The following is a 27,998-nucleotide window of genomic DNA, read 5'->3' on the forward strand; positions in this document are numbered from 1 at the left end:
CGAAACCGTAACTGTTGTGTTTAGGTAGAAAATGTATTTACAATAATTATAAGATAAGCGAATAAAGTAGCATCTTGCGTACTTCTCAAATTATCACTCATTTTTCATTTGTTTATTAAGCGACCTTTGTTTCGATTAAAAATACTTCACGTATCTCTGTGTACTTTGCAATCGTATCGTACTGAGCAAATACCATAATAGTGATAATCTGAATTATCCGTAATATCATGTAGATGTGATGTAGATAAACTTACTTGACAAGTGAACTGATTGAGAGATAGCAGCCCGGGATAATTAAAGTGATAAGAATTTATTTAAATTTATACGGGTGAGTACAATGACGTTATATGATAATAATTGGCGTTGTAGTCTTAAATATATTATTTTATAAAAAGCATACATAATCGGCTTTGTAGTTGACCGCATTTAGTGTACACACTACTTATAAATTGACTGCATAAATTAGTATATTAAAGATTGTTTCCGTACATTTTACAAAGTTTTTAGTCAGGTAAATACGTCTAAAAGCATGCTATTGACTGTAGATGTAGGACAAAATCATTGAAAGCCATTTTGGAGATCATAACCAGTTGCCTTTGTAACCAAAGTCCAATAACACTTCATTGTTTTCTGCTAGTAGTAACTGTCAGTTCTCATATTTATGACAAGTATGTAGGTATTTATCTAAATCTAGTTCTTGAAACCAAGCAGGCAATATGGTTATGACATCTGAGTTTCTATCACACTTACTAATAGTGCAATAGGGACGGCCTGATATTTTATCGTCTATCGCGCGACCATGCTACCCGTGCAAGTTATTTGGTTTTAAATTGCAGATATTACATTAACATTTAGTAAGAAAAAAAAAAGAAAATGTTTATTTGGAGTATTAAAAAAAAACCATTTACATATAGGTCATTAACATAAATATTCATTCTTATGAATAAATGAATATTATAGGACATTCTTACACAGATTGACTGAGGCCGAGAAAACATCCATGACTCAGGAACAAATATCTATATTATATTTCTGCACCTACAACTACAGCTACCTTTACCTAGTCTATGAAATTTTTTTTTAATTATAAATGGGCTTACTCTTGGCCACAGACTAGCCAAAGTCAAAGACGTGGCCTACGATGGAGTGAGCTCGCCCAGAAGATGCCTGTTCACTCTTGATTTGAAGAGCTATTATTGTATTTTATGAATCTATGGTTGTACTCACCATGTGTTGTTTGCCTTTGTTGAAATGAAATGAGATCAATTTATTTGCGGAATACAGGTTACATAGGGTTGGTATGATATAATTGACAAGTTCTCCATATTTTCTTTTACAAGCATGCAAATTTTATGTATTCAAGTTGCTCCTTTATTTTGTACGCAAAAACGAAGGGGTTTTATAAAGGTGTCTGTCTTTTTTCTGTCTGTGGCATCGTAGCTCCCGAACGGATGAACCGATTTCGATTTAGTTTTTTTTGTCTGAAAGCTGAGTTAGTCGGGAATAATATCCATTGTCAAAATAATATATGCCAAGAGTTTTCTACTGTAATAAGTATTTTATATTAGTTTCATTGCTCTGAGTACCTACAACACAAGCCTTCTTTTATGGGATAGTCAGGCGTGATTGTATAATATATGTTATTTTATAAAGGTATGTTTTTTTTTAAATAATATATTATTGTGTGACATTTTGATTGACTAAAATATTTTTTTAGAAATGAGTGAGCGTCCGCAGCCACTGAAGGCCATAAACAGGCTGTTTGAGGGTCGGGAGCCATGGCAGATCATCACCATGACTGCTTCCTCCGTGCTCGCTCTGGTGTGGGCACACAGTCTTTATAATCATCAAGAACGTAAGTCATCATCATCCTCCTTTCGTTATCCCGGCATTTGCCACGGCTCGTGGGAGCCTGGGGTCCGCTTTTGACAACTAATCCCAAGAGTTGGCGTAGGCACTAGTTTTTACGAAAGCGACTGCCATGACCTTCCAAACCCAAAGGGTAACTAGGCCTTATTGGAATTAGTCCAGTTTCCTCTCGATGTTTTCCTTCACCGAAAAGTGACTGGCAAATATCAAATGACATTTCGCACATAAGTTCAGAAAAACCCATTGGTACGGGCCGGGTTCGAACCCGCGACCTCCGGATCGAAAGTCACACGCTCTTACCGCTAGGCCACCAGTGCTTCTATATCAAAAACGTAAGTAACGGGGAATATTGTCAAAACTGTAAGTCTTGTCTCTCTTTGACTTTTGATTGTTCAAGTTGATCCAGCTCTTAGGCTACTGCCCCCATGGGATCCGCGCATGTTGTTGTTGAGCTACCTAAGTCAGGGATCTCCAAACTTTTTTGCCTCAGGACCTTATTGCGTCCCAGAAAATTTCATTCGAGCCATTATCCACTATGTGTATTGGGTCATTGTTTGGAGACCTCTGATCTACGTAATGTTTGTGGACATTTAATTTTGATCTTCAAAATTGACAGGTCCAATTTCCTACATTTTTTTCATTATCATCTTATTGACCTTGAAATATTTGTAAGTTTTAATGATGCTGAAAATTTCCATGTTTTGTAATGAATAGTTTTAGTTATTAGTTATTACCACTTTTTAGTATTCTAGTGTGTTAATTACCTTAAGGCACTTAACCTAGATTAGTTTCTAAATGAATGAATGAATGAGACTTTATTTGAAACGTATTTACAACAACATCAAAGTAGGTTTAGATCAAGGAAAATGAAATTTTGTATAATAGGGTCTACTTTGTGCCACTGCCAACACTGTAATAGTACATTGTGCAACAAGGGGAGGAAGTTGAATATTACCAACGAGAGTTAGTTAAAGACTCGAGTTTGTAATATTCATACTCCCCGAGTTACACACAATGTTTTTCATCACACTCGCAATATAAAAAATATGTAAATAGATGTAGAAAAATAATTAAGGTACGAGAAATTTCATTATTCCCTTGGGAGAACGATTTTTCTATAACTCACGCTCCGCCTGCATGCAATAGCACATTTAGTTTGCGGGTGTGGTGAAAAGTCATTATTTACTGTTAAAAAAATGTAAGTAGACTTAGCCATATTTGAGCCACTTACCATCAAATGATAAATACATTGAACCATCTTAAAAAAACCGGCCAAGAGCGTGTCGGGCCACGCTCAGTGTAGGGTTCCGTAGTTTTCCGTATTTTTCTCAAAAACTACTGTACCTATCAAGTTCAAAACAATTTTCCTAGAAAGTATTTATAAAGTTCTACCTTTGTGATTTTTTTCATATTTTTTAAACATATGGTTCAAAAGTTAGAGGGGGGGGACGCACTTTTTTTTCCTTTAGGAGCGATTATTTCCGAAAATATTAATTTTATCAAAAAACGATCTTAGTAAACCCTTATTAATTTTTTAATACCTATCCAACAATATATCACACGTTGGGGTTGGAATGAAAAAAAAATCAGCCCCCACTTTACATGTAGGGGGGGTACCCTAATAAAACATTTTTTTTTATTTTTTGTTTTTGCACTTTGTTGGCGTAATTGATATACATATTGGTACCAAATTTCAGCTTTCTAGTGCTAACGGTTACTGAGATTATCCGCGGACGGACGGACGGACGGACGGACGGACGGACAGACAGACATGGCGAAACTATAAGGGTTCCTAGTTGACTACGGAACCCTAAAAACATCTAGGTACCCTATTACCTTACTTTTTTTCAAAATCGCACCAAGAATTTGAATCTTTAAGCAACTCCCTTTGGCCCTTATGACAGTCATGACGGTTATTTGTATAGGCATAGTTAAGTGACATCTAGCGACAATCAAGCGTCAAATAGCGTGAATTATCAGTACCACTACTCGATACTAGGTGGCAATGGCAACAGTGTCTCGTCGGCCAAAAATTTTATATTAGAACAGTTTACAACTTATATTACAAGCAGAAGGAATTGAAAACAGAATACTGATTAATACTATTGTAATATTAGCTAAAAATTGGTGAGCATTAGACTCTACGTTCGTCGCGACATCTACTGACAAGTAGCAGTACTGATAATTTACGCTAGTTGACGCGTGATGTCGCAGGTGTCACTTAACTATGCCTATACAAATAACCCGCATTTACTTATGTATGAAGTTACAACCCTTCCCTTACTATGGTCATGAGATCATGACATAGTTAACTGTACCTCTATAAGCAAAAAGCTTTTTATTTCAGCCGTCACAAGCAGACTCCGCAAGGAATTCTTCAGGTGGTTGCGTTCAGTGCCCTTCGTGAGACGCAAATCGACGAGAAAATGGCGGAAATCAACAGGGACTTCCGGGCTGATGTTACCAAGAGGCTTGCGGGTAATAGAGAATATTCTAAATCAAAGACATATCGTCACTTTAAAAAAAACTTTTATCTTTGTCTGTCAATGAAAAGAAAATTGTAGTAAGTATGTATGGAATGCATATAGACTTACTGCGTTTTAACTTTGAGGAACAGCGTGAGATACGAGATTTTTTAAAAGTAGTGACGATATGTAATTCCGTATAGACGGATAAAGTCTAAGAAAAAACGTACCTCAAAGCCCTACAGAAAAAGATACGGTGGCCTAAAGTAAAATCCATAAACCTACGGACCAAATTGACAAGTAAGTGTGAACGAATGTTGCCACAGTTTGGCCAGTGTCGTTCTTATCGGTATTTAAATTATGATTACATCGTAGATTTAAGGTGTACCCAGACGGGACAATGAAATTGGCAATCGGACATGGTATTTTACTTTTTACTTACAGGCTCGGAAACCTTTTTATGTTTTAAAACTAGTGGGTAAAAATGCGTGGCATCCATCCCCTACCTCGAAGATACATAGAACAAACCAAAATGTGTACCTCTTATTTGAAACTAATATACTTATTCTTGATTTAAACTTGTCTGTTGTATGTACTTTACAACTTGTCGATATATTGTTATCGACATATACCCTTCCCTATTTTAATTTTGCTGTTCCTGGTAGCATTTTACCTGTCAGTCATTTGTCAATTTAGTCCGTAGGATTATGAATTTTACTTTAAATGGCGTTACACCTTTGGGGAACGCTCGGCTAGATGGCGCTAATATTAATACTTGACATTTAAACACATATCAAGCTAACAATATGGGCCAAATTGTCAAAACTGAGGTTCAAAAGTTGAGAGATAGCAGTCTATGCACTGTGATTACACATTTTACTTTGACAGTAACTCTCTATAATACTCGATCCTCTTTGTTCTAAGTAAATATTAACCTAAACCTACATCATGATCCTGCTTGCGTTATTCCGGTATTCGTCACGACTCGTCGCCGTCGTCGTCGCCTGGGGTACGTTTTGACAACTAATCCCAAGATTTGGCGCAAGCATTAGTTTTAAAAAAGCGACTGCCATTTGACCTAACCCTAAGTGCGTTTTTACATTATCCGATCCGATATCTGATGTCGAAAGGATTTCAAAGGCAAAAAACAAAGATGGCGGCTTAAATGTATGGAATATCGGTCCTACATCCGATATCGGATTGGATAATGTGAAAACGCACTAAGGATTTTGAGTAAAGTAAATAAAACTTTATGTATTTTGTTGCTAGGTAACTATTTGTCAATCAAAAATCAAGCACATAACGGATTTGGCATTCTCACCGACGTTGTTTTATGACTGTCGTCGACTGACAATTTTTATATCAAATGACATTTCATTAGACTCAAAGATCAAAACTCATTAACAGGGCCCGTAACTTTCATGCCGATGACATCAATTTGATGTCACGTTGCATATAGGATGATTCAAATAGTTTTATTGTAATAATTAATCATTATTCATTAATCAATTTAATCATGTACAAATGACTTCAAAAGAAAGCTATTCATACGTGGAATAATTAATTCCTACTTGATTCGTGAAAAGAAAAGGAAACAATTAGTTTTGTAATAATTTATTCAAATATGGTAACAAAACTATTTAATAAAATGTATGTATGAAAAATAAACAAATAATTTAATTTACTTTTCACGTATCGACTAAGTATTAATTATTTCACTTATGAATAGATTAGTTTTGAAGTCATGATTAAAATGATTGATGAATAATTATTAATTATTAAATAAAACTCTTGAATCATCCTATATGCAGCGTGACGTCAAATGTATGTCATCGGCATGAAAGTTACGGGCTCTGCTCATTAAATAGTACGAGCTAGGTTCGAATTCGAACCCGCTATCGTGGCCTCCAGATTGAAAATCGCACGCTCTTACCGCTAGGCCACCAGCGCTAATCTAGACTAACCTACCTACCAACCAGCGAAAAGAAAGGATGGCGATCTTTTGTAAGAAATTATTTATAAGCGATGGAAATAAATAGGAATGAAAATTAGCGCTTCGGCTTGCCGTGGCAATATGCTGAGATGGACTCCCAATTTAACATCTAGATTGTGTTGTATTTATATCACTGTTATATTTCTCCAAACTGATGTTAAGTAAAGAATATTATTCTATTTTAAATATTCACTTTTTTGTGTTCTTTGATTTCAGGGTTGACGATCAGAAGGCAGCTACCAGAGAAGGGTCTTACTGCAGAGGAGGTGGCTGAGGAGGTTAGGGATCACCTCACGCTGGGTAGGTTACTAATAAATAATAATAAATAAATATTGGGGACACCTTACACAGATGAACTTAGCCCCAAACTAAGCAAAGCTTGTACTATGGGTGCTAAGCGACGATATACATGCTTAAATAGATAAATACATACTTATATACATAGAAAACATCCATATGACAGGAACAAATATCTGTGCTCATCACACAAATAAATGCCCTTACCGGGATTCGAACCCAGGACCGCGGCTCAGCAGGCAGGGCACAGTGGCCGGCGCGCCTAAGTAAGGCGGTCATAATTGATCAAAGTGTTAGTTATCTTATTTTCTCTTAAGAAATGCTTTAAATATAATATATTGTATTAGTATGATTAAAAAAAATACGTATTAAAATTTATTAACAAATTCGAAAAAAAAAAACAATTATGTCTATTTACATGTATAATACAAAGAGCTCCTATTCTTTATGGGCTACCTAAGATTCATAAGGATAACATTCCAGTTCGTCCAGTGGTCTCATATTTGGGTGCACCAACTTATAATCTAGCTAAGAGGTTGAATCACATTATTAGAGAAAAGTCTCAGTTCCGGCCGAAGTTTTGTTTGAGGAATAGTTTGCAGTTAATAGAAAAGATCAAAGATATTATTATTCCAGATAATGCTGTCTTGCTTTCGTTGGATGTAGATAGTTTGTTTACGAATGTGCCGTATGGGGAGACTTTGGATATTCTAAGGGACCTTTTTGAAAAACAACGTTTACATCCAGGGGAGGTAGATGAGTTGATAGATCTAACTGCTATGTGTATGAAACATAATTATTTTAGATTCGGGGGACAGTATTATTTGCAAAGTGATGGTTTAGCCATGGGTTCTCCACTGAGTCCTTTAATGGCGGATATCTTTATGGACCACTTTGAGAACCAGCATATTGCAGGGAATGATAATATATTGTATTACTTCAGATACGTAGATGATTTGATTATTTGTTGGACGGGGAGTATGGACCTGCTGGATGAATTTGTTACTGGGCTTAATAGTAAACATCCAAAGATCAAGTTTAAGAAGGAACTAGAGCAAGACAAGTCATTGAATTTTCTAGATTTGACCATTACTAGAGTTAATAATAGCCATCAATTTCAAATTTACCGCAAGCCTACACATACTGATACAGTTATACCAGCTTCTTCTACACACCCTTGGCAGCATAGGTTGGCCGCTTTTCACTGTTATGTGCATAGGATGTTGTCTGTGCCTCTTTCTGAAGAACACTATCGAGCCGAATTGGACAATATTTACCACTTGGCAGTTTCGGACGGTTATGATAAATCAATCGTTGATGGCATCATCAGAAAGAAGCGAATGGTTATGGTTAACAATATGTTGTATGCGGCACGTCCTTCTGAACCGGTTAAGAGGTGTCAAGCGAGCATTACTTATGTTGGCAAAGTGTCAGAGGACATTTATAAGATTTTGAAGTCAAACGGCATTCCTGTGGCCTTTAGGACAAATAACACTTTGCACTCCAAGCTTTGTAACGGCAAAGATAGGATCGAGAAAGGGAAAAAATCTGGGGTTTATAAGTTGAGCTGTGATGTTTGTAACAAAGTGTACGTGGGCCAAACGGGCCGCAATTTCACTACTAGGTATAAGGAGCATATGGCATCATACAGGCACAACCATCCAGAGAGATCCAATTTTGCAAAGCATTTGATAGAGAGTGACCATACTGTATCAGAGAATCATTCTTTTGATGTTTTACATGTATGTGAGAAAGGGCTGCGTTTGGGGGTTCTGGAACAGTTGGAGATAATTAGGTACAACAATAGGGGGCTAATCCTTAATGAGCAGTTGAATGTTGCGTCATCGCCGTTATTACGAATTTTTCCATCTAACTTGCTTGGTAGGGGGGGTGGACAAAGTATAAATATGGCCGACCATTCTGGGGACGATCAGTCAGTTGCGGGACTTCGGACCGTCAACATCAGCTCCTGAGGATGCCTCGTAGAGAGGCGAAACACGTGTCGAGTTTTGTATTTTTGGTGGTGGGTTGTTATATTTATTTGCGTATTTATTTTTATTTTTGCGGTGGGAGGGTGGGAAAATTAATTGCATGTAAAAAATACGCAAGTAATTATAACAGGTTAGCACTGATTGACTTGCACGTTATCTATTCGCGGATTAGCAAAGGAAAGTTCTAGTTTACGATTAACATGGATTTCCGCAAAGTAACGCCTGATTCCATCGATTAAAGTATATGTCAACTAATACTATTTCTTAACTTTAAGGTAAAAATACAATTTAGATAAATGACACGCAAAAAAAAAAACAAAAATAAAACAATTTACAACAAACAAAATTAAGACTTAAAATTCTAGGTTATTCAGTGGGTTCCCCTTGTTTTGGCATAATTTTACAATCGAGAATTCTTTTTGGCATAATCTATATTGGCATAATTCACCTTTCGCATAATCTGTTATTGCATAGTATAGTTACGCATAATTTGTCTAGGCATATTTTTGTTTGTCCGAATATATTTCATGCATAAAGGTTATTCGCCGAATGGTTTTTATGCATAAATTATTTCTGCATAACATGGTTTAGTGGAAATTTACTACGCAGAATTTTTATCATAGGTAATACTACTATATTAATGTTGCAGTTCTAACCTAACCTAACCGAAATTCTTGACAAAATGTTTTATTTGTTGAGGTCGCAGTTCTAACCTAACCAAACCGACTCTCTTAACAGCATTTAGTATGGGTGGATATTCTGATTTTAAGAAATATGCCAAATACAATTATGCGAATTAATTTTATTCATAAAAACAATCGGCGTAAACAGAATTATGCGAACTTATTTTCGGACAATGTGTTATTCGTATTATTTTCGATTATGACAAATAAGTTTTCTGCCAAATTAACATTCGGCGAAAATCGATTATGCGAAGTCTGTTATGCGAAAATCGTTTCGGACGATTAAAGTTATGCCAAATAGAGGGAACCCTATTCAGTGCTGTCTAATAAATTTAAAACATCAAAGGAAACAGTATTTTTCTTATTACGGTGCAACTTTCTACTGAAAGTTACTAAAGGATCAGAGTTAAGTAAATAGCCTGTGAATAAGATCTCTATTGGTAAGATCCCGAGACATTTTTCTCGTGTGATTGCGTCTAAACATCTTTATATTTTTATTGGTTGTTTCCGCAGCCTCTTCCGACAGTTCCGACAATGGCATCATGTAAAAGCACTTTATGTACTGAGGAAGGTAAAGGATACCAACTGTAAACCTTCATTAATTGCTTCGCCGTTTCTATGGCATACTCATCAAATTTATCAACATTTATTTTATAGCCAGATGATAGACACTCTAAAATGGTTCCGCATCTTTCGATTAGGTCTTGTTGTATACCTGTGATTTCAGCAGATACAGAGGGATGCTTGAAAAATTTCGATATCCTGTGTTGTGACTGCTTACTGCAAACTGCAAATTCTTTTTTTGGCCGTCCGGTTGCAGGTAAGGATCCCGATGACGATTGTTGGCCTAAATCAATGTCCAACGAATTCCTGTTTAGCGTTGTTTTTTTTAACAACTGAATACTTTGTAACTCCTTGAACCACACAGAATGTTTTATACGAACATCAGCTTTCTTTCTCGAACAAGATTTCCAAGAAACTGCGATTCGTTCACAGATGTACTTAATAACATTTTCTAAATTTCCAGTATCAACTTTCTCTGCATCTGGGACCATTTCAATCAGATGTTGTAGCACTTGACGACGCCTTTCTATATTTGTACCACTTGTAGATAGCCAAAGTTCAAATACTAAGCCCTTTGTAAATGATCCGACGTACATATCATCTGGAAAAAGGAAAAAAGAAGGTTATTTTTGGTTCGTAATATTCTCGTAGCACTACTACGCGACGGCTTACTTAGGCGTAGCAGGCTTCTAAAAACTAGTCCTGCACATTCCTGCAAGTAAAGCTTTATGTTTTGTAATCGAAAAAGATCAAACTTTCAAACCAACGTTATTTCATCTATACGTGAATGTAATAAAATAACTAAAACTTTTAAGGAAACAAAATATTCTTATAAAATTTTGCATGCAATTTAGTCATGGCGTAGGCCCATTATTATAATTATATTTTACATTAGAACTACAAAATAGAAATGTAAAACAAAATAACGTACCTGATTCTTGAAGATCCATATTACAAATAATCACTGATATCACAAGTTAAACAGGAATTATTCACCACTAATGACCGATCGCTTAATGAGTCTCTGATAAGAGAGCGCGCACAAACGGCTGTTATGGTCACTTTCGAGGTTCGTAAGAGAATGAAATTAATTAGTTATCCAGGAACTATTAATACCTAATTAAAGTACATTTATAGGAGAACAATAGACAACCATTGGATATTCAAAAATAACACATGCATTTTTTTGAATTATGACCTCAGGCCCGGCCACTGTGCAGGGTCACTACCGACTGAGCCAGACCGGTCGTCAAAATACCTTATAGCTAAATAAACTTTGGAGTTTTCTGATTTTTAGTTGCTTAACTTATCTCACGACCCATATATGTACCCTCTCAATGACCTCAACGTTTAAAAGACGAGACGCTTATATTCCTGCTAAGCCGCGGTCCCGGTTTCGAATCCCGGCAAGGGCATATATTTGTGTGATGACTACAGATATTTGTTCCTGAGTCATGGATGTTTTCTATATGTATATATGTATTAGATCGATACTAATTATAAATGGGAAAGTGTGTGTGTCTGTATGTTTGTCCGTCTTTCGCGGCAAAACGGAGCGACGAATCGACGTGATTTTTGAAGTGGAGATAGTTGAAGGGATGGAGAGTGACATAGGCTACTTTTTGTCTCTTTCTAACGCTAGCGAAGCCGCAGGTAAAAGCCAGTAAATATATAAGTAAGTATATCGTCGCCTAGTACAGTCGGCCAAGAAAGTGGTCTACCACTTTTGAAAAAAAGTTTCTGTGAGCTCTAACGATCGCTAAGGTTGACTTGACACATGGCATGACGTATCATATATAGAGAGAGCAATTGTCAGTGACATAATATTATTGCAAGGGGAAATCGACCTTGTTGTCACATGACGTTCAAACGAACCTCAACCGTGGTAAACCATATTTTTGGTTGACTGTACCCATAGTACAAGCTTTGCTTAGTTTGGGGCTAGGTTGATCTGAGTAAGGTGTTCCCCAAATATTTATTTATTTATTCAAATACTTAAAGCTCGGCCACACATGCGCGGTTTGAGAGCGTAGGCGGAGCGTTTAGCGGAGCGCAATGATATCGGTGCGCCGGACGAACGCTGGCGTTGCGCCTAACGGACGCCGGCGGAAACTAACGAGCGCGGATTGCGAGCCAGCCAACGCCAGCGTTCGTCCGGCGCACCGCTATCATTGCGCTCCGCTAACGCTACGCTATCAAAACGCTTTATGTGTGGCGGAGGCTTTAGTCTTAGTTGTCATATAAAATATTTTTATATGGTTTATTGTACTGATAAATGACTTTTGTTATTTTGTTTAGGTGCGTACGACTGGAAGAATGGCACAGTCTCTGGTGCCGTGTACCATTTGAGCCAAGAGATTGCCAAGGTAAGAATCAATACATATATTGTTACTAAACATTAAATAAATGTCATATACAAAGAAAAAATGACCAAGGCCTCCAGTGCTCCGAGCTGGAATCGAACCAGCGTACTCCGCTTACCGGGCGAATGCCTGAACCACTCGGCCATCAGTGCACGAAGGCAAGGGTCGAAGGGTATTTATATTAAATATTTTCTATGAAATAATTTAATTTGAGTATATTGTTATGGCTCAGCCACGACATTGGTCTAAGCGCGACAGCGGTGAGCGGCGGCCATACATTGGAGCGAGACCACAGAGAACCTCCTATATAGAGTGGCAATCTTGTATATTTTGTTCGCGATACGAGTCACCAGTGTTTGGGGTGCGAGGAGCGGGCGGGGAATGTGTTAAGCGCGCTGTGATTGGCCGTTTCAAGGACGGCGGGCAGTCGCGCCAGATGAAAAGGGACAGAAGTATGACTGTCCCTCTACTGACGCGTAAGTGGCCAATGTAAGTTGACCTATGCCGGCTCTGAATAAATTATAAATATGACTTATTTGTGGAATGTAATGCCGTCTGTTTTTAAATTTGAGCTTCTTGTTACCTTTTCACACCATTTCACACTACAGGTGGACATCTTTAAGGCATCAAAATACCTTTTTCCAATTTTTTAGTGCGAAAAACACGCGCTGCTTTCGAGTCTGTTACTTGGTCGATACTGATCGGGCACGGCGAGCGCCCGCACTTATATCAGTGCAAATACTAGGAAGGCTGGCGACCGCGAGTCGTCTTGTAATGGATGTCTATAGGGGTTGGTCTGTGAGCGAGACACAGCGATGGGACTTTTCATTCGCACGTATGGCTGCCGCTCACCGCTGTCGCGCTTAGACCAATGTCGTGGCTGGGCCGTGATTGCCGAAAAGCCGTTTATAATGGCGGTCACTGTCCTATCTTCTAAGACTTCGATTAAGACACCTATTTTGATTAGAACTACCATTTTAGACCCAGGCAATGTTGCGCAGGGTGGGAAAAGTTGCAGCATTTGGCTATTTTATTAAACAACAAATTGATTAAATTGAACAACAAATTTTTGTTATAAATATGTACTGACGCGATGGCTCGGATAGGTCTCCACGAAGACCAGCGTCAAGTTACCTAGTAGGTAACTTGACAAAATGCTGAGGGGAGACCTTTTCAGTGACGTTAATATAATGCCTATTTTGCCTATTAATGTGTATCATAGACGTAAGGAACATTGTTGATGTCCTGAATAATAGTACATTACGATACAAGTACGTAAAAAAGGAAGTTCGAAACGAGTGGCGATAAATTAAAACACGGCCGAAGGGAGTGTTTTAAATCGACACGAGTTACGAATTTCCTTTTCACGTGTCTCGTACGACGTTTTTCAGAACAGAAGAGCCTCCGAAGTTGCGACCTGGCATATAATGAACCACTTCTCGAACTAGTGCGTGAAAAAACGACCATCTGTCCTGAAATAGTACATTTCGTTATAAGTGCGAGAAGTATGTCATTACTTCACGAGTCCCGAGACATTTTGCCACGAGCGGCACGCGAGTGGCAAATCTCGGGGCGAGTGAAGAATGACATTCTCGCACGTGTGACGAACGTCGTTTTTTAATACAGTTGCGAAAAAACACTACTACTTACTTACAACGAAATAAAACAATCCGAACTATCAATTTTCCCATGGACATTGACGGATTATTTGACAATTCAAAGGCGTATTTTTGAAGCTTTTAAACTTGCGTGCATATTTTCGAGTTTGCTATTCATCTAACATAATTTATTTCATTGGGTGCCATAAAAACATAAACATTTACGATTTGGGACGATTATTTAATGTACATTTTAATTTAATCGATCCATTTATGCCCCGACGTATTGCAAATAACGTAAAATAATTATGACAAATCGCGTAACTTATTGAGGTTTTTTGAACGTGCATTAAGTTAAAACATGGTAGACGCCTCTACTTTGACAGTAGAAGACGCGTTTCGTTCCAATCATGTTCTGTTTACACGACTCATTATGACCGATTTTTCAAAGTATAAACCATTTTATAAATTATGTTTAGTATGACTATTGTAAACAATTACATATGAAATATTAACGTTTTAAATATTAATCACTTAATAGTATGTTTATAGTTTTATTCTGTCTTAGTAAACTAGACTAATATGAAAACAGCTCGGTAAGTAGTCGTAAAATGGAACGTATATACTTTTTACGCACTAGTTCGTAAAATACAACTTCTCGCACGCTAAACAGCCAAAGAACGGGCACTTTTTGAACAACTGTATTAAAAAAATATTTTCCTTCTTTCTTTCTTCTTAAAAATAATTTGTAACTCTCTAGGTGGCAACCGACGCGTACGCCCTAACGGCGTACACTAACCCCCTCCACGCTGACGTGTTCCCTGGCATCAACAAAATGGAAGCGGAGGTCGTGCGCATGGCCGCCAACCTGTTCCATGGCGACGATGAATGCTGCGGCACTGTGAGTAACAGTTATTTATTTAATTACTACAATCAAAGGTAACTCATCATCCTCCTTGCGTTATCCCGGCATTTGCCACGGCTCATGGGAGCCTGGGGTCCGCTTTGACAATTAATCCCAAGATTTGGCGTAGGCACTAGTTTTTACAAAAGCGACTGCCATCTGACCTTCCAACCCGAAGGGTAACTAGGCCTTATTGGAATTAGTCCGGTTTCCTCACGATGTTTTCCTTCACCGAAAAGCGACTAGCAAATATCAAATGACATTTCGCACATAAGTTCAGAAAAACTAATTGATACGAGCTGGGTAGGTGTTGCATTAAATTTTTCCGATATTACAGTTCCGGAATTGAAACACATAATCTCGAAAATTCCGGAATTGAAAAAATATATATTTTTAGATGAGAACGTGGAATTATCAGCCTGTTTATTTTACAAAACTACCACAGAATGTATAAGAAATATGTAAATTCATAATTTAGACACTGCTTGGACTCAGGTAGTACCCTATTTTATGGCCAAAGGGGCTAGTTAGAGTGAGATAGTGTAATTTTAAATTTTAATTCGCTAATATTAACCATTGTCACTTTCTGGTTTTGCGAACTTAAATTCAGATGCAAATCGTAGTATTTGGTATTACATTCATTCACAAGCATAACGTCGTAGTTACTTATACACTTTTCACTTGCATTCCCTACATCAGATATATCGGAGCGGTCAAGGTGGTCACAAACATCTGAACACGCCTAAGCATGCAGCACGCAGGCGATAAGGCCCGTTCAGATATTTATGCTTCACAACTGCTATTGCAAAGACAATCTTTGTTTTACAATATTCATTTTATATTTTCAGGTAACCACTGGCGGTACAGAATCCATAATAATGGCCTGCAAGGCTTTCCGCGACCTCGCCTACAGCAAGGGCATCACCAACCCTCAAATAGTTGTTCCGTCTACCGCACACTCCGCGTTCGACAAGGCTGCTCAGTATCTAGGTAAGGTCTGGGAGACCGCTCTTAGCGCTAAGCGATCCCCTCCAGCAAGGGCATCACCAACCCTCAGATAGTTGTTCCATCTACAGCACACTCCGCGTTCGACAAGGCTGCTCAGTATCTAGGTAAGGTCTGGGAGACCGCTCTTAGCGCTAAGCGATCCCCTCCAGTAAGGGCATCACCAACCCTCAGATAGTTGTTCCATCTACCGCACACTCCGCGTTCGACAAGGCTGCTCAGTATCTAGGTAAGGTCTGGGAGACCGCTCTTAGCGCTAAGCGATCCCCTCCAGCAAGGGCATCACCAACCCTCAGATAGTTGTTCCATCTACCGCACACTCCGCGTTCGACAAGGCTGCTCAGTATCTAGGTAAGGTCTGGGAGACCGCTCTTAGCGCTAAGCCATCCCCTCCAGTAAGGGCATCACCAACCCTCAGATAGTTGTTCCATCTACCGCACACTCCGCGTTCGACAAGGCTGCTCAGTATCTAGGTAAGGTCTGGGAGACCGCTCTTAGCGCTAAGCGATCCCCTCCAGCAAGGGCATCACCAACCCTCAGATAGTGGTTCTGTCTACCGCACACTCCGCGTTTGACAAGGCCGCTCAGTATCTAGGTAAGGTCTGGGAGACCGCTCTTAGCTATAAGCGATCCCCTACAGCAAGGGCATCACCAACCCTCAGATAGTGGTTCCGTCTACCATACGCTCTGCGTTTGACAAGGCCGCTCAGTATCTAGGTAAGATCTGGTAGACCACTTTTAGCGATAAACGATTCCCTACAGCAAGGGCATCACCAACCCTCAGATAGTTGTTCCATCTACCGCACATTTCGCGAATGACAACGGCTTGTCAGTATCTTATAGAGGTAAGGTCTGGGAGACCGCTACTTAGCGATTAGATCACCTGTGTGTATTCCCTCATTCCTTTAAAAATACATAAGACCATTAGTGAATTGTTTTTGATCTTCTTCTTCTTATTCAAAAGCTATATAGCTCTTTTCGGTGGAGTATGCCCCATATTCGACGACTGGTCTGCTCAGTCGGTAGACTCGGTAGTGATAGTGACCCTGCCTGCTAAGCCGCGGTCCTGGGTTCGAATCCCGGTAAGGGCATTTATTTGTGTGATGAACACAGATACTGGTTCCTGAGTCATGGATGTTTTCTATGTATATAAGTATGTATTTATCTATTTAAGTTTGTATATCGTCGCTTAGCACCCGTAGTACAAGCTTTGCTTAGTTTGGGGCTAAGTTGATCTGTGTAAGGTGTCACCAGTATTTATTTATTTCCCTATTCTCCACTTTTCTCTGTAGTTCTTGACACGACACCGGCATTCTCCTTGAGCTGGTCAACAACTCTTCCTGGGTATTTATGAACGGACAAGAGGAGGCAAAATAGAAATACAAAAATCTGTCAAGGTGGTCAAAGACATGCACTAACCTTCTCTCCGGGAGTCAGGAACTGCAGGCAGGATTGGCTGGGGCCCACAATTCACCAAGGAAGCACAACCGCTCTCGTACATGTCTTATGGTGTCTGTCTGTGTGGTGTCAACAACTAATTAGAGGGTCGCACGGGCGGGGCGAGGCGCGAGGGGAGGGGAAACATATCGTTTAAATATATATGGTTAGGTAGGTAGAATTATAGGTAGAATTTTGAACACTGGGTCTTCCTTGACCTCTTCTTCCTTTTACCTTTCCTTATAGGATATTTTTAAAGAAGGTATCATGTCGTATCAAGTGACCAATAATTTTTCCTCTTCTGTTTTCTATTTCTTTTATCAGTCTTCTTTTTTCTCCTACAATTTCCAGCACCTCTTCATTAGTTCTTCGTTCTGTCTGTTTTTGATAAATATATTTTTTATATTTTTATTCTAGGTTTGGGCGTGGTCACGGTCAAAGTTGATCAGAAGACTATGACGGTGAATGTGGACGATGTGAGGAAGGCGATAGGCAGGAGAACTTGCTTGGTAAGTAAATGTACCAATGCAGTTTCAGCATTTCGTTTAAACACAATTATTTTTGTAACCTTAGATTTCAGCCATTGTAAAAAATGTATATGTTAACCTGCTACGCTACTGAACAGATTAATCAGCCAAAGTATAGTTTTGGTAGCCTCTTACCCAGTATAATAAAGAGTAATATCCACTTCCTCTCCCCGCTGAAAGTGCCGCCTACCCGCTCTCGGTTACCTCACAGTTACGGCCTGTAAAAAACGCGAACAGTCGACCTGTCATATTTCACTCATACAAGCATAGTACGCGTTCACCTATACGAGCTTAGAATGTGCGCTAGGAACGCGCCTCTTTCATATATTTGATCGCCAGTATCCCAGATGTGCTTTTACTTTGTTTGAAGTAACCGCTGTACAAATCTCCATACCATGAAAAAATTCTTATTATTTTTTTTGGTTTTACAGACACGTTACGTACGAAAACCTTTCAAAGGGTCAATGGTATCAGCCTATCAGGAGACCATACAACTGACCAAACCTTTTTGGAATCTTACCAAACTAAAAATCATAACCGTTGTGACGACCGGTCTGGCGCTGTCGGTAGTGACCCTGCCTGCTACGCCACGGTCCCGGGTTCGAATCCCGGTAAGGGCATTTATTTGTGTGATGAGCACAGATATTTGTTCCTGAGTCATGGATGTTTTCTATGTATACATATAAGTATTTATATAAATAAATAAATAAATATTATAGGACATTCTTACACAGATTGACTGAGGCCCACGGTAAGCTCAAGAAGGCTTGTGTTGTGGGTACTCAGACAACGATATATATATATATATAAATACTTATATACATACAAAACATCCATGACTCAGGAACAAATATCTGTGCTCATCACACAAATGAAAGTCAATCTGTGAATGAAACTTACCGGGATTCGAACCCGGGACATCAACGCGCTGTCCAACTTAGCACTCGAATACGACGTTCCGCTCCATGTTGATGCGTGCCTGGGAGGCTTCGTGGCGGCCTTCATGCCGGATCACTTTAAATCATTAATTCACCCTAAATAATTCATACAATCATTCACCAATTAATTCACTAACTCAAAACTTCAAAACTTTTATTTGCTAAAATGCACGTGCATCATAATATAATGGTGGAAATATATACATGGTATCAGTGCATTGACCCATATGGCATGCAAATCATAAATATACCTACCTAAATTAAAACATTCATATTTACAAAACTATTTACATCATATTTACACGACAAAATTAAAGTTAGAAATAAAATGCTATAAAATTATCTGAGGTCAAAATAAATAATTAAATTAGGTAATTAATTTGAATAAAACTCACTCATAGAATCGTTCTGTCATCAATTAGTTCATACACTTACACGTCAATCCATTCATTCACACATCAATCATTCGTTCACTCAATCAAACCATTCTGTAATCGAGTCACTCATTCATAAATTCACGGACTAGTCATCCGGTGCCCGTGTTCGACTTCCGGTTGCCCGGGGTCGCTATCATGTCCGCTGATACGCATAAAGTAAGTGGAATCCACTAATTCATTCATTCACTTTAAATCATCAATTCACTCTAAATCATACAATCATTCACCAATTAATTCACTAACTCACTCATAGATTCGTTCTGCCATCAATTCATTCATACACTTACACGTCAATCCATTCATTCACACATCAATCATTCGTTCACTCAGTCAAGCCATTCTGTGATTGAGTCACTCATTCATAAATTCACGGACTAGTCATCCGGTGCCGGTGTTCGACTTCCGGCTGCCCGGGGTCGCTAGCATGTCCGCTGATACGCATAAAGTAAGTGGAATCCACTATTCTCATTCATTCATTCGCTTTAAATCATTAATTCGCTCTAAATCATACAATCATTCACCAATTAATTCACTAACTCACTCATAGAATCGTTCTGTCATCAATTAATTCATACACTTACACGTCAATCCATTCATTCACACATCAATCATTCGTTCACTCAGTCAAGCCATTCTGTAATTGAGTCACTCATTCATAAATTCACGGACTAGTCATCCGGTGCCGGTGTTCGACTTCCGGCTGCCCGGGGTCGCTAGCATGTCCGCTGATACGCATAAAGTAAGTGCAATCCACTATTCTCATTCATTCATTCGCTTTAAATCATTAATTCGCTCTAAATCATACAATCATTCACCAATTAATTCACTAATCATTCACCAATTAATTCACTAACTCATAGATTCGTTCTCTCATCATTCCATTCATACACTGATATAAGAAGTTCCATTTGTTCAGAGACCATAATTATTCTCAAATCCGCAACGCAAGCTTCGTCAGCTGAATACAAATTCCGTTATTAGCTACAAGCTTCGTCAAAAATAAAACAATGAAAAATCCGCAACATGCTTCGTCAATAAACTAAACCTACATACAAAAAACACACACACTTACACTTACACGCCAATCCATTCATTCACACATTAATCATTCGTTCACTCGATCAAACTATTCTGTAATTGAGTCATTCATAGATTCACGGACTAGTCATCCGGTGCCCGTGTTCGACTTCCGGTTGCCCGGGGTCGCTAGCATGTCCGCTGACACGCATAAAGTAAGTGGAATCCACTAACTTCATCATCCTCATCCTCCTTGCGTTATCCCGGTATTTGCCACGGCTCATGGGAGCCTGGGGTCCGCTTTGACAACTAATCCCAAGATTTGGCGTAGGCACTAGTTTTACGAAAGCGACTGCCATCTGACCTTCCAACCCGAATGGTAACTAGACCTTATTGGAATTAGTCCGGTTTCCTCACGATGTTTTCCTTCACCGAAAAGCGACTGGCATATATCAAATGACATTTCGCACATAAGTTCCGAAAAACTCATTGGTGCAAGCCGGGGTTCGAACTCGCGACCTCCGGAACGAAAGTCGCACGCACTTACCGCTAGGCTACCAGCGCTTCCTCCACTAACTATTCTCATTCATATTATAAAAATCGAATCAATCATAACTTTATCTTATTTGTTTCAGTACGGATTCGCGCCCAAAGGAACATCAGTGGTGTTATACCGCAAGCCGGAGTACAGACATTGTCAGTACACTGTTACCACTGAATGGCCGGGAGGCGTGTATGGCTCACCCACTGTCAACGGTAAGTCTTAGTCCGTTTTCACATTATCCGATCCGATATCGGATGTCGGAAGGATTTCAATGGAAAAAAATCCAAGATGGCGCCTGTAATGTATGGGTTATTGGTCCTACAGTACCGGTCAAAAGTTTGAGTTCACCCTTTGATTTCGGTACAAATGAGTACTTTTGTACGATAATTATCTTCGGTTTGGTAGTCGAAATATGTTTTCAACTTATATTTATTGTTTTGTGGAGATTTGTTTTACTAGTTAGACACAATTCACGTACCTTTCTTTCACTAAAATCTAATAAACATGACGGCAAAATGCTAGTTATATTTATGGCCTTGCCTTTGCCACTAATTGAGACACATCTTTACACGAAACACAGTTTTAGCCAGATAATATAGGCCAAATAATTATTTAGCCTATAAGATTTGAGGGAAACAGATGTTAAAAAAATATAAATTGTTTACGAAACAAATTTTGACGTCTGAACTACAAAAAACTATCTCTCTAAAGCAGTCAATTGTACTGAAAACAAGGAGTGAACTTAAATTTTTGACCGGTACTGTACATCCGATATCGGATCGGATAATTTGAAAACGCACTTATATGGCAGTGATTTCACATTATAATAAAAAATACAGATGTAGTTCGAAAAGGGCTTTCTGCGTATTTTTCCCGAAACGTTCGTATTTGTCATGCTAGTTCAGTCAATCTTATACTGAGACCAAAGAGGATCGAGTATTATAGAGAGTTACTGTCAAAGTAAAATGTGTAATCACAGTGCATAGACAGCCGTCTCTCGACACAGGCTTTAAACCACAGAACTAGATTTACATAGAAGAAACAAGTTCATCTATTTGTATAGGGGCCGAGCGTGTCAGATTTTGTACTGAAGTTGTTTCTTGCCTGTAATTTTAAATATGTCTCAGGCCTTTAAGTGTTTATAATTTTTATGTTGTTGTAATTGAATATCACGTAAAGAGGCATTTTTTATGTTTTGGTTGACTTCAACTTACAAAAATTGATGCCCGAAAGCTGCAAGCTGCGATTAAAGACGGACAACTCAAGTGGATTTCACTGAGTTCATTTGACACGCTAAGTAGATACGTTCGCTTGATCTATGGTATATATGACATCTGTGCTTTAAACTTTTGAATTTCAGTTTGGCCCATATTCTTAGCTTGATATGTGTTAGAATGCCAAATATTAATATTAGCGCCATCTAGCCGAGCGTCCCCCAAAGGTGTAACGCCATCTCTTTTTCTCTATGGTACTGAGGTACGTTTTTTTCTTAGACTATCTGTCTAGATGGATTTATATATGTATTTGCCCGCCGATCATTATTTTTCTGTAGGATTGTTCTGTTGTCCTGCCGACGTATTATGCTTCCAAATTTATCACTTCTCCACGTGGATAAAGCATTCGTCACGCTTTGGCAAGTATGTCAGTGTGAGAGTGACAGATGTCTTTATTACGTGGATAAGCGATACATTTTTAAGTATAATCATAGATTAAATATAACAAGATCATACCATCCCATACATTAAAATGCGACCGCCTAAGACCGCGCTTACACTCCACCACACATAGATGGCGCCACAAAAAAAATGTCTTGTAGCTTTCGATTATACTTGTAGATGGCGTTAAGTGTCACTTTTGACTTGACATAGATTTACGGCTCGGAATTGACACTCAATGCCAATCTACAAATAATCGGTGGCAACAAGGCATTTTTTTGTGGCGCCATCTATGTGTGGTGGAGTGTAAGCGCGTTCGTATGCGGTCGCGTTTTAATGTATGGGATGGTATGATCTTGTTATATTTAATTTATGGTATAATAATATGCCGGCTGGCTTGTGTTGGTACTCTTCGTGTTAACAAGTAGTGATGTTGCAAATTGCAATAATCTCTTAATAGCGATGGTGAACTGTGCAATATGTTTTGCCTTTGAAACTAAACATAAATCTGTCTTCTTCTTTTCGTAGGCAGTAGAGCAGGAGGACTGATAGCAGCTTGCTGGGCCACCATGATGTTTGTGGGGAAATCCAGATATATAACGATGACGGACGAGATTCTGGGAGTGACTAAATATATCGAGGCTGAGTGAGTTACATCTCTTATTTGATTACGAAATTTTACACTAACTGACCAGATAAACTTTGTATTTTTATACGATTATACTATTTTTCCCCTCACTAGCTCGGAAACACGTGTTTTGTCCTTTACTACCAGCGGGTAAAAACGCATTTTATCCACTAGTGGGTAAAGGAATTTGACCTTGAACAAAATCAAATTAACTGCTTTAGAATTGATGAAAGTAGGTGAATAAGGTGAATCTAGTAATAAAGATGATTTACCCCTGTGGAACTTCTGGAAGCAGTGATAAACGCATTTTTTGCGTTGTAGTTTCCTCGCTATAGTGAGGGGAAAAGCTTTGTGTTACACTCGGGTGCAAATGTATTTTACTTCTCGTGTGTTAAAAAACTCGCAAATTCAGGATTCTATTCTCGAACCACTCGCTTCGCTCGTGGTTCAACTGTAGAATCCTTTCACTTGCTCGTTTTTCAATTCCACACTCGGCGTTAAAATACAACTTTGCCCCCTTGTATAACAAATAACTATTAAATGTAAGTTTTCTATAGTGCTTTGGATTTCTCATTAACGGTTTTTGCGCGGTTTCTTTACGCACTGGTCCCACCGCGAGCTAGTAAGCTATGAGCTATCGGCTATAAAAACGAACAAAAGATAATCACTCCCGTGCAAATAAAAGAGACACGGCGATATTGATAGCTCACCGCTAGACGAGGAACTATAAACATCGCCGTGTCTCTTTTATTTGCACGGGAGTGATTATCTTTTGTTCGTTTTTATAGCCGATAGCTCATAGTTTACTAGCTCGCGGGACTAGTGCCTATGGTTTTTGCAATAAATAATTTAAGAATCATACTCATACTCATTTATTTATAATATTGTTACATATTACACGTCACGCATCGAAACGCATTTTCATGCTACGAATTCCGGGTCTGTAGTTATGTGTTATTTGACTGAAAAAACCTACCTTGTCATGCCATAAAATGCATTGGTTATTCGTACGAAGGTAAAAGCAAATTTCGTCCTTAGTAAGCCACAAAGTGGAACGTTTTGACGGCCGTGGAGATATCTAATCTATAGTATATATTTACTTGTCAAAAAATTACGTCGTGATTTTTAAACCACCTTATTCCACCGTCCCCATTCTACCATCGGACTCTTAGACGCACGGCCGGTCTCCATCCTTACTTGGTAGACATTCCACGAATCCGCACGAAGCGCTTTGCTTCTTCTTTTCTTATGCGCACTGCCAAGGAGTGGAATTCCTTGCCGGCGGCTATATTTCCGAGCTCATATAACCCGGCAACCTTCAAATCAAGAGTGAACAGGCATCTTCTGGGCGAGCTCACTCCACCGTAGGCCACGTCTTTGCCTTTGGCTAGTCTGTGGCCAAGAGTAAGCCCATTATAATAAAAAAAAACATGATGGTGAGATCGCGTTCGACTTGTGACGTTAAATATAGTGTGCAAAACGCGAGAAATTAAAGTGTTACTTATGCAAAAAGTTAAATTAGCACATTCGTAGCAATTTAAGGTTCTTTTACATCGGTAAAGTATTAATAATGTTAAGTAAACTGTTTATCCAACACAGATCGAACACAGAAATAGGTACAATCTATTCTAACACCTGGTTATTCCATTCTTTTTTAGCATTACTCAGTCTACTAAATTTATTGTTTTTGTAGCTTTAAGTGTACATTAGTCCTAAGTCAGCATGCTTTTTGTAATTTCTATTTTTTTAAGCCGCTATGTCTTTGGAAATAATACAAATGTTAACGACTTCCACGATACAGGATCAGCCTAGTGTGGGAGTCACTGCCAACAGTTACTGTTAATTGATTCATTTTGGTAAATAAATATTTTTTTTTTTAGATTACGCACAGTAGACGGCATATTCATCTTCGGCAAGCCAGCGACGACGGTGATCGCGTTCGGTTCGGAGAAGTTCGACATTTTCAAGATGGCGGAGCTGCTGCACAAGAAGGGGTGGAGTCTTAACGCTCTGCAGTTCCCTTCTGGGTAAGAATTTCCTAACACTACATCTTTTGCCCGCGGCTTCGCTCGCGTTAGAAAGAGACAAAAGTAGCCTATGTCACTCTCCATCCCTTTAACTATCTCCACTTAAAAATCACGACAATTCGTCGCTCCGTTTTGCCGCGAAGGACGAACAAACAAACAGACACACAAACTTCCCCATTTATAATATTAGTATGGATAAAGTAACACAATGCCAACGGCCGTTTTGCATCACCGCACCGCTCGCTGTCGGCAGGATACACATCATTTCACACTGTACATGGTCGCGGTGCGGTTTTGATAGAATATCCTGCAGTGTACGCTCCGGCTATGGAATAGTTATTTGTTATACAATAATAAATACAAAGTTGTATTTTAACGCCGAGTGTGGAATTGAAAAGTCGAGCAAGTGAAAGGAATCCATAGTTGAACCACGAGCGAAAGCGAGCAGAAGGCGGTGATCTTGGACACGGCGCGGATAGAATCCTGAACTTGCCACCGAGTTTTTTGGCGGCACACGAGAAGTAAAATACATTTGCACCCGAGTGTAACACAAAACTTTTCCCCTCACTATAGCGAGGAAACTACAACGCAAAAAATGCGTTTATCACTCTTCCAGTAGTTCCACAGGTGGTAAATCATCTTTATTACTAGATTCACCTACTTTTATCAATTTAGCAATTAATTTGACTTTATTCAAGGTCAAATTACTTTACCCACTAGTGGATAAAATGTGTTTTTACCCGCTGGTATTAAAGGACAAAACACGTGTTTCCGAGCTAGTGAGGGGAAAAGATCTTTGTGGAAGTTTTCTGTATGAAGTTGTTAAAAAGGTACACTTTTTAAATGGTCGGCAATGAGCATGTAACATCACTTTAGTGCAAAGAAATAATGTGCCGTCATTGCTCTCTAATGAAAAGTAGAAACGTCTGTACCTTCGTAGACGGCCGGTCTGGCTCAGTCGGTAGTGACCCTGCCTGCTAAGCCGCGGTCCTGGGTTCGATTCCCGGTAAGGGCATTTATTTGTGTGATGAGCACAGATATTTGTTCCTGAGTCATGGATGTTTTCTATGTATAAGTATGTATTTATCTATTTAAGTATATATTATATCGTAGCTTAGCACCCATAGTACAAGCTTTGCTTAGTTTGGGGCTAAGTTGATCCGTGTAAGGTGTCCCCAATATTTATTTTTTATTATTTTTATATGTTTATGTTCAGGATACACATCTGTGTGACGCACGCACACACACAATCTGGCGTGGCGGAGAGCTTCGTGAGCGACGTGCGAGAGACCGCCAAGACTTGTCTGCAGGAATCTTCTGGCCCGTGCAAGGAAAGGTAACACATTACACATACATGTAATCAATAATATCGTTATACATACATACAATCTGACCAAACCTAACCACAAAATTAAAATTTTGAAAAAAAAAACCCCGACCGCGACATAGTGAACCGATTTTCATGAAACATGACTAGGAACACTCCCGACTAACTTAGCTTTCAAAAAAAAAAAACTAAATTTAAATTGGTTCATCCGTTCAGGAGCTACGATGCCACAGACAGACACACACATAGACAGACAGACAGACACGTCAAACTTATAACACCCCGTCGTTTTTGCGTCGGGTTTAAAAAAAAAAGAAATTAAAAAGTGGCAGCATGGTAGTGTGATCCCTTTCAAATCAAATATCTGTGAGAAAACGAGCTTCGACACTCGAGGTTGCCATTTAATATATCACGTCTTTAGATAAAAAAAAAACTCTTATAAATGCAAAAAAAAAAAAAAAAACAAAAAACAAAATTAAAATTTCTGAAATTCGAAACCCTGACACCTACGATCTATCTGCGACATTAGACCGACCTCGTGCGACTGAGCTAACAATCGATGCCCGCGGCTAACTCCAGCGTTTACAAACAAAAAAAACTAAAAACTCGAAAATTCGCTTTTCCGGGATCTAAGGCTAGCTAGATCGATTTTTCACCCCCGAAAACCCCCACAAAACAAATTTCAGCGAAATCAGACAGATCACATATATAAATAAATAAATAAATAAATAAATAAATAAATAAATAAATATACAAGAATTGCAATAGTATAAGATAGACAGACAGACACGTCCACTTTATAATTTCTACCCTTTTTGGTCGAACTGTGTGTATGGGAGATATAAAAAGGACCAGCCCATACTTTGTATAGTGAATTTTGAGGTCATAATTTATTTTTCATCACACCTACACTTTAAATGTGCTATTTCAGGCAGGCGGAGCGTGAGTTATAGAAAAATCGTTCTCCCAAGGGAATAATGAAATTTCTTGTACCGTACTTAACTTTTTTACATCTATTTACATATTTTTTACATTGCGAGTGTGATGAAAAACATTGTGTGTAACTCGGGGAGTATGAATATTACTAACTCGAGTCTTTAAATCGCTCCGGCAAGCCGTCGTGATTTAACTTACTCTCGTTAGTAATATTCAACTTCCTCCCCTTGTTGCACAATGTACTATAGTCGTATGGCATCAATTTAAAAATAGGCAATTATTGAGATCATAATGAACAATTTTTATTATGGGACCAATGCTGGAATCGCGGAAAAAAATTTACTGTTCCATACATTCCGATTGACGTGATAGGAAATGTGATAATTACACGTAGGTGGAGCGGGAGTTATAGAAAAGTCGTTCTTCAAGTGTGATGAAAGACATTGTAACTCGGGGCGTAAGAATATTGCAAATTCGAGTCTCTAAATCGCTTCGGCGTGGCGTCGCGATATAACTTACTCCATTAGAAATGCTCAACTTCCGCCCCGCGTTGTACAATGTACTATTAAAACAAAATTAACCAATTTCTTGTACACAGATGGCGATCTACGGTGTGGCTCAAGAGATTTCCGACCGCAGTTTAGTCTCGGACATCACAAAATACTTCATCGACTCCATGTACTATCTACCCACGCCTGAAGACAAGCTATAACTCTATAAACACCGTTTTTGAGCAATTCCCGTTAAGTTTGTACATTTGGATCACGTCTCCGATTTTGATAAAAATTGGTAG

At 38.8% G+C, this 27,998-nt stretch overlaps 1 protein-coding gene across 1 annotated transcript; it reads left to right on the forward strand.

Moving 5' to 3' along the window:
• The first annotated feature begins 1 nt into the window (after position 1).
• On the forward strand, positions 2 to 27,998 carry LOC125224959 (sphingosine-1-phosphate lyase). The gene is given in 17 exon segments (XM_048128478.1): positions 2 to 328; positions 1,718 to 1,855; positions 4,217 to 4,282; positions 4,285 to 4,347; positions 6,544 to 6,627; positions 12,161 to 12,228; positions 14,584 to 14,724; positions 15,576 to 15,717; positions 17,587 to 17,754; positions 18,608 to 18,706; positions 19,443 to 19,516; positions 20,724 to 20,844; positions 22,816 to 22,933; positions 24,796 to 24,942; positions 26,159 to 26,259; positions 26,262 to 26,278; positions 27,804 to 27,998. Coding segments are annotated over 16 exon segments (1,659 nt in total). The 5' UTR covers positions 2 to 328; positions 1,718 to 1,719; the 3' UTR covers positions 27,918 to 27,998.

Source organism: Leguminivora glycinivorella, chromosome 3, assembly GCF_023078275.1.
Source record: "Leguminivora glycinivorella isolate SPB_JAAS2020 chromosome 3, LegGlyc_1.1, whole genome shotgun sequence".
Classification (NCBI taxonomy): Eukaryota; Metazoa; Arthropoda; class Insecta; order Lepidoptera; family Tortricidae; genus Leguminivora; species Leguminivora glycinivorella.